Source organism: Rutidosis leptorrhynchoides, chromosome 3, assembly GCF_046630445.1.
Source record: "Rutidosis leptorrhynchoides isolate AG116_Rl617_1_P2 chromosome 3, CSIRO_AGI_Rlap_v1, whole genome shotgun sequence".
Lineage (NCBI taxonomy): Eukaryota > Viridiplantae > Streptophyta > Magnoliopsida > Asterales > Asteraceae > Rutidosis > Rutidosis leptorrhynchoides.
The window spans coordinates 335720885-335731606 of record NC_092335.1 but is presented as its reverse complement, the minus strand read 5'-3'; the positions used below and the strand labels follow the sequence as shown (position 1 = coordinate 335731606).

Here is a 10722-nt window from a genome sequence, read left to right as displayed (position 1 = left end):
TTTTCATAAAAAAAACCCCCTTAGACCACTCCCTATGGTTAGTTATCCGCTCATTACCCGCTCATTACCCGTAGTTACCCGTAATGAACCATAGGCACGGCTTAGTTATCCGCATTTGTTACCCGCACTCACCATGGATTTAATGGAAGAGTTTTGGTTAGTTATAGGAATTGTGGGTCCCAATGACTTTTTATTGTTGGACTTGATGTTTTATTGCTTGTACGTTGTATAATAAGAGGAGTATTGTTTTATCCATGATAGGGAGTGTTTATTTATGAGTTAGTTATAGGATATTGGTATTGATGTGGCGCTGATGTGAAAGGTTAAGAGGATTAATAGTTTAGTTACGATAGGGAGTGGTCTTAGCCTATTGTACAAATTTTAAACCATGTGGCACAACACCCTTTAATGCATCATGTATAAGTTTTTCTCCATGTTGTACAAACCCTTTAATGCATATAGATGTATATTTTTTTAAAGAGATTGTAGTTGATATATATATATATATATATATATATATATATATATATATATATATATATATATATATATATATATATATATATATATATATATATATATATATATATATATAATTATTACTATTTTTGTGTTGTTAAAATAAATATAAAAAGAAATAAATTAATGACGTAGCAATTAAGAAGAAGATGTTATAGTCATGATAGGTAGTGTTTAGTTATAGGATTTTATGGGTTATTTATAAGATTTTGGTGCTGATGTGGCATGTTAAGAGAATGAATAGTTTAGTTACGATAGGAAGTAGCCTAACACTCATATAAATGAACTATTATTTAATGACAACCACCTCTTTCTCTTGCACGAGAGCAAACCACCATCACCACCACCACCCCCTAGTGAAGTGGATAACTATATAATTTTCATTTTATCTATAAAGAAATAACGTCAAAGTTTTTACATGGATTCCAGCTAACAATTTTTCTTCTAAAATACGAATCCTTTACGGTTGTATTTGGATGAAACTAGCTCAAACTGGAGCTTATGACTACAGCTGAAAATTATTTTTGAAGGCTGATAGCTAAAAATTATTTTTTTTATAAGTGTTTGGTAAATTAACTCAAAGTGAAGTTTTTAATTGTAATTTGACTAAAAAGAATAATAATAATAATAATAATAATAATAATAACTAGTCCGGACCGGCCAGCGCGATGCGGCGGGGGCTTTCGGCCGGCGTATTCATATTTAACGCAGTTTTATTTATAGAAGGGAAAACGGACCATCTGTTATGCGTAGTTGTTGGTGTCGTCGTCTTTAGTGTTTTTTAAAATCCGTCCGGTTCGAACGTAGTTAGTTTCGTTTTGTTGATAAAATTATTTCGAGCCTAATGGTGCTGGCGAAAAAATTTAACTCGCGGCGTGCAGGAAGATACGGGCTGTCGTTGTGTTTAGCGTTTTTTTAAAAAGTGCCCGTTTTGAACGTGGTTAGTATTGCTTTTTTCATAAAATTATTTCGAGTCTGACACTTCCGTCGAAAAAATTGAACTCGTGCCGAGTGAGAAGATACGGGTTGTCATTGTGTTTAGTGTTTTTTTAGAAGTGTCCGTTTCGCGTATAGTTAGTCCCTTTCGGTTCGTAATATTTTTCCGAGTTGAATGGTGGTCTCTGAAAAATTTAACTCGCACCCAGCGAGAAGATATGACCCGTTATAAATTCGGGTGGAATTAATTTCTTATATTTTAATTAAATTATATATTTACACTTTTTACCCCTTAAAAGAGTAAATTTGAGGGACCGTTGTAGAAATATAGGAGAAGTTTAGAGACCGTTTATAATGTGAACGCAAACTTAAAACTACATTCAGATATAACTGAAACTACAAATTTTGACACCACTCTTATTATATAAAGGTTAATAATAATAATAATAATAATAATAATAATAATAATAATAATAATAATAATAATAAAGGATATTTCAGTAATATTTCAATTCTTAGGCTCTACTTATTGTTATAAGCTAGTTACTAGTAGCTTTTTCATTTAAGAGCTTATGATTTTCACAAGTTCTACTTTTTATGTCTATCAAACGAAGCTTATGACTTGAAGCTTATTATGATCATAAGCTCAATATTCTATAAGCTCTCATAAGCTTCAAGAAACTAATGCGTCAAACACATTCGAGTATAAATTATAAATTATTTATAAATTATATATATTCTATAAGAGGTGAGAACCTTGGTCGTTTGCTCATCACCAAAACGACAATAATCCAACCCACTTTTCACACTTGCTTTTTCATTCTTCCCCCCAACTATAATTTCCTTACACAAACTACTCCAAGCTCTAGGGGTTAAATCGTCAATTTTGTAAATTAAAATAAAAACTCCACCCAAAACATTCGACAGCCCGTATCTTCCTCCTCGCTCCGAATTAAATTTCACCGACCACTCCGTTAAACTTGAAATATTATTATGAACAAAACGAGACTAACTACGTTCGAAACGGACACTTTTTAAAAAACGCTAAACACAACGACAACCCGTATTTTTCCGCTCGCCGCGAGTAAAATTTTTTCGGGAGAAACGTCATACTTGAAATAATTTTATGAACAAAACGATACTAACTACATTTGAGACGGACACTTTTTTAAAAAACGCTAAACACAATGACAGCCCGTATCTTCCTGCTCGCCAGGAGTTATATTTTTTCGACAGCACCGTTACTCGAAATAATTTCATGAACAACGTTCGAACCATTTTAAAAAACACTGAAGACGACGGCACCTACAACGGCGCTTAACACATGGACCGTTTTCCCGGCCGAAATGCTCCGCCACATAATTATTTTTTGAGGAATAGTATTTTTGTAGGGTTAAAGTAAAAGATCATGTCATTTGACGGCAAATGGAATGTAAGCGATGTTCAACTAGAATGTTTCAACAAAACAAAAGATGGCACCAAATGGTCAATTAACCTTACTTTTACATTCTTATATTTGACTTGTTCTTGCTCATTTTTTGTGATACTAGTAGTAACATGTCTTATATATATCTATCATATTTCATAAGTGTTTTTCAACATAATCATATATAGATTCATTAATTTGCTTTTTCTGTAATGTCTTCTCTTAGCTACAATGACGTTTATCGTTTTTATAAGAAACTCGATCAGAACAGAGATGGCCATGGCCTTATGAGCTCCAACGAGCTTCAATGGTTTCTTGATACAATGGAAGTTTCTTCAACTGTTGATGAGCTACAATTCTTAACCGAAAAAACTAGTCTTAGTTTTCCCGAGTTTTTAGTGTTTTATAATAACATTACAAAAGATGCAACACAAGGAGATCATAATGAATCGGATAGTGATCTTTTAAAGGCGTTTGAGGTGTTTGATAAGAACCGTGACGGTTTCATTAGCAACGAGGAACTTGAAGAGGCGTTATCGAGCTTAGGATTACGGGACCGCAAAGAGAATATGGATGTTAAATTATGATCAAAGCTTATGATGCAAATTCAGATGGTTTTCTTGATTTTCAAGAGTTTAAGAAAATGATGGCCTAATTATTAGACACATTTCTATTTCAAATGTATAAATCTCATTCTTATAAATACTTGTACTTTTTACATTGTCATTGTCATTCAAATGAAGGGATTTAACAATGTTGATGGGTTAGTAGTTCAGTTCTTCTGGTTTTCGCCTACTCCGAGTGTGTTCTTGACACCATCGTATGCACCCTGAGCCATGTTTACCACCTGCTCTCCGGTCTGCAATACAAATAAAAAAACAAGGATTTCAGATAATATTTTTTTTTTTTGAACGGCTGGTTAGTTGGTTACTCACTCACGCACCCGAAGGAAGAAACCCACTCTCGAATCTTCGCACAACTTTATTTCAGGAGGTGAACCCGACCGGTTTTGTCTGAGGACCCCACCCACCAGAAGTGGAATGGTGATTTAGCCATATGGGAGAAAACCTCCCCTCCCAGGATTCGAACCTGCACCACTAGGTGGATACAAACTCTGCATAACAGGGAGTGGCCACCCAGGCTAGGCCCGGATGGTTAGGATTTCAGATAATATTAAAAGAATGTGGATATCTATCTATCTATCTATCTATTCTATAGTTTCTATTAAAATCCTATAATGATGATGTCATTATTAGGCTATTTCCTTTATTAAGAAAAAATCAAAAATAAAAAGAAAAAATTCTATGTCATCTTGATGATGTCATTAACATTAATTAAATATTTTATTATTTATTTAGAGTTTTTATCATATATACCCTTCTTAACTTTAATAATAACAGATTTACCCACTTAAATATGATTATATCATATGAGCCCATTTTAAAAATATAAACTCATCATATTTACTCATTTATTCAATCTTAATGTGATACGTCTTTATGCTCTAATTTTTTAGCGGGAATTATTCATACTTGCTTTTTTTCTTCTCCGAGCTATGTACTATGATATTAACTACCATAATCGATACATGCTAATCATCTAATTCTCCTCAACGGTATAAAGCTATTATAAGGTGAGAATACATAATGTAATCACTATTAATTATCTTTATATATCCTTAGTTGACTGAATTTTTTTTTTATTGTTGTTAATTTCTCTTAATTGATAGGCTATGGATACTATAAATCATGTTTCGTTAATAAATTGATATGTATATATCTAATTAATTAAAATTGTTTACTTATTTTGCTCACATCACCAGTAGCACTTCAGTTATTGTTTTGACCAACAATATCATGAGATAACAATACTGATTTACATATTTATACAACGATATTACTATAATAATGAAAAATGATAATGATCCACCTTTCTATTTTGGGTTGTCCCATTTAAAGTATCTACTTGATATTTCAATCAATCGGAAGAGGTTATTCTGGAGAGAGAAGACATCTGATAGGTGGAGAATGAAGTTAATGGAATTTTCTAAAACTTTGTGCAAAAAGTAACTGGATACTTATAGTCGGACGGAGGGAGTATTATTAAATTATTATTATTCAAATATAGGTTTTTTAGGGGATTAATTACGTTACATATGTGACAACCCGGAAATTTCCGACCAAATTTAAACTTTATCTTTATATTATTCCGACACGATAAGCAAAGTCTGTAATGTTGAAATCTCAAAAACTTTGAACTATGCTTATGTATTCAATTACCCATTGACTATGCTCGACGATTCACGAACTTTTATGTGTAAATATATATATATATATATATATATATATATATATATATATATATATATATATATATATATATATATATATATATATATATATATATATATATACATGTGTGATTATTAAATTGAGATATATTAATAAAATATTTAACGGTTTAGTTGATATGAATATAAACTATGAGATCTATTTTATGATTTGGAAACGTTATCAAAGTATTGAATGAATAATACTTTACATGAACGTATTTGTTTCGATATAAGTTTAATATATTTATCGACGAGATTAAAAGATAATATCAAATGATTAAGTTATCTGATACATTGTGATATGATTACGAGTCTCTGTTGAGAGGTCCACTTTGATTTAGGAAACTTTTTCTTTTTAACGGTATTCGGAAATAATGGTAAAGTGATCTTCGGGTAAGGACAAAGTGTCAATTAACGGAACTAGACAAGGGTTAGTGGAATTCCTGTTCGATGTCCTATATATGTGTCGACTATTTAACTTAATGTGAAAGTAAGTTATGGGATATAGATAAATTAGGGAATAAGTATCGACGTTTTATCTTAAAATGATTTTGTACGTTCATTAACCTTTGGACTTGATCTCACGCTTCAATATTTAGTAATTTAAAAACTATTATATGTAATTTTATGTTCCAAAAATGAAATAATGATTTCCATTATTTTAACCTTTTAACAAAATGATTCTTAAATATATATTAGTATTGGAAAACAAAAGTTATCATATTAATTTGATTTATTACTAAAACGATTTCAATATAGAAAGAACTCTATTATCAAAATGTTTTGATAAGATATTTTGTTAATGAATTTTGAAGAACTTAATTAAAGCTTTGTATTATAATTTTTCAAATATACTTCTTATTTTGAAAAGATAAAAGTATACTAAATGATAGTTTCGAAACGATTTTTAATTTATGGGATAAACTTGGAAATACAATTAGTTTCGAAAACTAAAATATTATATTATTAAATGAATATTTCAAATTTATGTTTCGAAAGAAAAATATATATATCTATATTTTACAATATGATAAATTATTGTATTAATTTTATTGTAAAACTTCTTGATTTAAAATAAACTATTACGTATATATATATATATATATATATATATATATATATATATATGTTTATATAACGAGACATCGGATTATAAAAGCAAATGACCATATCACTCAAACGTACAAGTTATATTTTACATGATATAGTTTATCGATATTATAAGTCTAGTTAATAATAAAGGTACGTGTCGCGTAATGAAAAGTACTAGTTTTCTAATCGTACGAAAACGCGTTTGAGAAACCGAAACCAAGATGTAAGTAGAGTTACAACGTACTAGTCATTGGAACTAAAATTACAATTTAACTATGCACGCAAATATAATATAATATATAATTAATTATATAAATTAAATAAATATATATTAAATAAATTAAACGAGTGTCGGCAGCCTTGAATTAGTGCATGTTAGCTGGATCAGAGGGCCATGCGATCGCATGGCCATGATGCCCAAAAACCATGCGATCGCATGGCCATTATTCGGGGGTATGCTCGTGAAGTCAAATTAGTGTTTATCATCTCCGTTGCGTCTACTTACTTTCCTGAAATATTGAATCTCAATATTGATACGTGAGCACTCATAACTTAACTTTTATATATTAATAGTGTATCCCTGACTAGTGCTCGAGTATATATGTTTATGCATTCTTGTAGATTTAATTTTATCATTAGATAACTTATGATAAATTATGAATTTGATACATATGCGATTGAGATAAGGTATATGATATGCATGTCGTTGGAAAGCTGATGAAAAACTATAAACTTTTCATTTAGATATCGTATGGTTTTGATGAACGGATTAAAAGATAACGTCAATTGAATTATATATCATTTTAAAATATTATAGTTAAAATGATTATCGTTATCGTTATCATTATCGTTATCGTTATCGTTATCATTATCGTTATCGTTATCGTTATCGTTATCGTTATCGTTATCGTTATCGTCGTTATTATTATTTTTATTTAATAATCAATAATAATAATAATAATAATAATAATAATAATAATAATAATAATAATAATAATAATAATAATATTATTATTATTATTATTATTATTATTATTATTATTATTATTATTATTATTATTATTATTATTATTATTATGATTATGATTATGACTATGATTATTATTAATATTATTAAAATAATTAATAATTTTTTATCAAAACTATCAATTTATTATTTTTATCGTCATTATTACTATTAAAAGTATCACTAATATTAAAACCATCATTTTTATTAAAATTATCATTTTTAAACGAAATATCATTGTTATTATAAAATATCATTATTATTATCATTTTAGTATTATTATTTAAAAATTATCATTTTGAATAGAAATATTATTTTTATATAAAATATTATTATTACAGTTAATATTAAAAAGTATTGCTATTATTAAGATTGTCATGATTAGAATTATCATTTCATTATAATCATTAGTAAATATAAATATTATTATTTTTATTAGTAGAATAATAATAATTATTATTACAAAATAATACAACTTTCACTTATTATTGTTATTATCGATAATGTTTTATCAAATCAATATGTGATACAAAGATATTTTACTACATGTAATATAATTACATTAATAATACCTATCATTATATTTTTATGATAATAAATGAACTTTATAAATTTTATTACTTAAGATATATAAAAGTATATTTTTATTATATAAATTTTAATATATAATTTTATTTATTAATAAATGAATTATATTATTATTCTAATAAAATCTGTTAAATATATGAAATATATAAAATGACTATATTTAAGTTATATAATATTCATGCATAGATTTTGAAAGTCATTTTGGGTCAAGTTGACTTTTGTTGACTTTTGTTGACTTTTGCATGATAATATCGAGCATTAGGATTGTGATATACTATGACCTGACCTAAATAGTTAGACAGATATTGACCAATCTATGAATATATATATACTTAATATAGGTTCGTGAATCCGAGGCCAACCTTGCACTTGTTCAATGACAACATATGTATTTTTACTACGAAATACGGTATTGTGAGTTTCATTACTCCCTTTTTAAATGCTTTTGCAATATATATTTTTAAGACTGAGAATACATGCGCTTTTATAAATATTTGACGAAATAGACACAAGTAATCGAAAACTACATTATATGGTTGAATGGATCGAAGTCGAATATGCCCCTTTTAGCCTGGTAATCTAAGAATTAGGGAACTGAGCCCCCTAATTGACGCGAATCCTAAAGATAGATCTATCGGGCCCAACAAGCCCCATCCATTGTTGCGGATGCTTTAGTACTTCAAAAATTTAATATCATGTCTGACGGATGTCCCGTAATGATGGGGATATTCTTATATGCATCTTGTGAATGTCGATTATCAGGTGTTCAATCCATATGAATGATTTTTATCCCTATGTATGGGATGTTTATTTATGAGAAATGGAAATGAAAATCTTGTGGTCTATTAAAATGATGGAAATGAATGATTACGATAAACTAATGAACTCACCAACCTTTTGGTTGACACTTTTAAGCATGTTTATTCTCAGGTATTAAAGAAATCTTCCGCTGTGTATTTGCTCATTTTAAAGATATTACTTGGAGTCATTCATGGCATATTTCAAAAGATGTTGCATTCAAGTCATTGAGTTCAATAGAGATTATTATTAAGTAATTGACAGATTAGGTCATTTATAGGTTGGATATTATGAAATGGTATGCATGCCTATCAACTTTCGATGTAAATGAAAGTTTGTTTTAAAAAACGAATGCAATGTTTGTAAAATGTATCTTATAGAGGTCAAATACCTCGCAATGTATCCATATGTTAATGTATTTGTCCTTATAGATTAGGACGGGTCGCTTCATGTGGTATCAGAGCGGTGGTCTTAGCGAACCAGGTCTTGCATTAGTGTATCTAACTGATAGTTACTTAGATGTATTAGTGAGTCTGGACTTCGACCGTGTCTGCATGTCAAAAGTTTTGCTTATCATTTCGTGTCAAAAATTTCCTAGTTATCATCCCTAGGAAATTACCTGCTTATCATTCTTAGTCTAGACACGTCTTACTGCATTGATGGCATGAATAGTGTATAGACAAAATTCATATCTTAGTGTATCTGCTAATTCATATCTTAGCGTATCTGTTACTGTAAACTTTGCCTAACATATTCCGTAAATTCCTCCGTAATCTACGAAATCTTTTGCTCTATATATATGGATATTATATGTAATTAGAATACCACCCGATAGCCGAAAAAATCATTTCATATCGAAAAATCATTTATTCAATCGTACGAAATGGAATTCGTCATTAGTTCAAGTTCCTCAGATTCCGAAATGGAATCCCACTCAAGCTCCGAAAGCAGTGTGACTGGAATGGATCAACCAATCAGCCATCATCTATTCTGAATGAATTGGGGATGAGTTTGTAGCCTCCTCGATCGTTGGAGACAAGAAGAAGGTGATCCCTTCCATCCACCATATTGCCCTCTTGGCGAAGAACCTGAAGCACTTACCGGTGAACCTGTTCGAGACACCATCTTCTCTCCCATTTCCAGAGTATCTCGTCATGATTATATACTATCTCACATTCTAGATATTATTCACCCACTCATTCGAACCGACAATCACCCTAGTGTAATAGAAGAAGTTAACGAGCTTCGCGCTCGAGTGGTGGCTTTAGAGAATATGGTGCAAAGGTTACAAGCACCAGCAACAGCACCGGCAACAACAGTATCACCATCATCAACGCCAATAGTACCATTACCACCACCAACAACAACATCCGCATCCCACACCTCAACCTCACAATCTGTACCTCGAACATCAACGTGATATACACCGTAGATAACAAGGAGTACCAACAACAATGACCGATGAAGTATTGATTCATAACTTCATTGTAGAAACATTTCGCGGCAATTAGGTAATCTCCAAAGTCTTAGAGATTATTTATTCTAGACCTAACCATAAATCAGATGAGTGGACCGAAATGATAAAAGAAACCCTGACCGAAATGGTGCACGATTTACAAGCTAGACTTGTTTTACCAGCAGCATCAACACTACCATTAGCATCACCAGCACAGTCTGTGCCGTTAGTATCGTCATCATCAGCAATATCTACAACATCACAAGCTCCACTAGGTCTATAATCACCGCAACATCATCACTAATTCACAACGCATATATTGTATCAACGAATTAAGAAGTATTAACTCATTCCCCTTGAAGAAATTATATATATATATATATATATATATATATATATATATATATATATATATATATATATATATATATATATATATATGAATTTTGAGATCAAAATAAATCTTTTTGTACTAAGCTATTATGTATGAATTAAATAACGGTAGATATTACTCGGTTAAATTCATATTACTAATATACTATGATGTACATCCTTTCTTAACAACTTAA

The 10722-nt window shown here is 29.8% G+C and overlaps 1 protein-coding gene across 1 annotated transcript; it reads left to right on the top strand.

The window, feature by feature from the left end:
- Window positions 1–3093: 3093 nt before the first annotated feature.
- Window positions 3094–3468, top strand: LOC139899560 (probable calcium-binding protein CML44). The gene has a single exon (XM_071882385.1). It carries the CDS (start codon window positions 3094–3096, stop codon window positions 3466–3468), a length of 375 nt encoding a protein of 124 aa, XP_071738486.1.
- Window positions 3469–10722: the final 7254 nt, after the last annotated feature.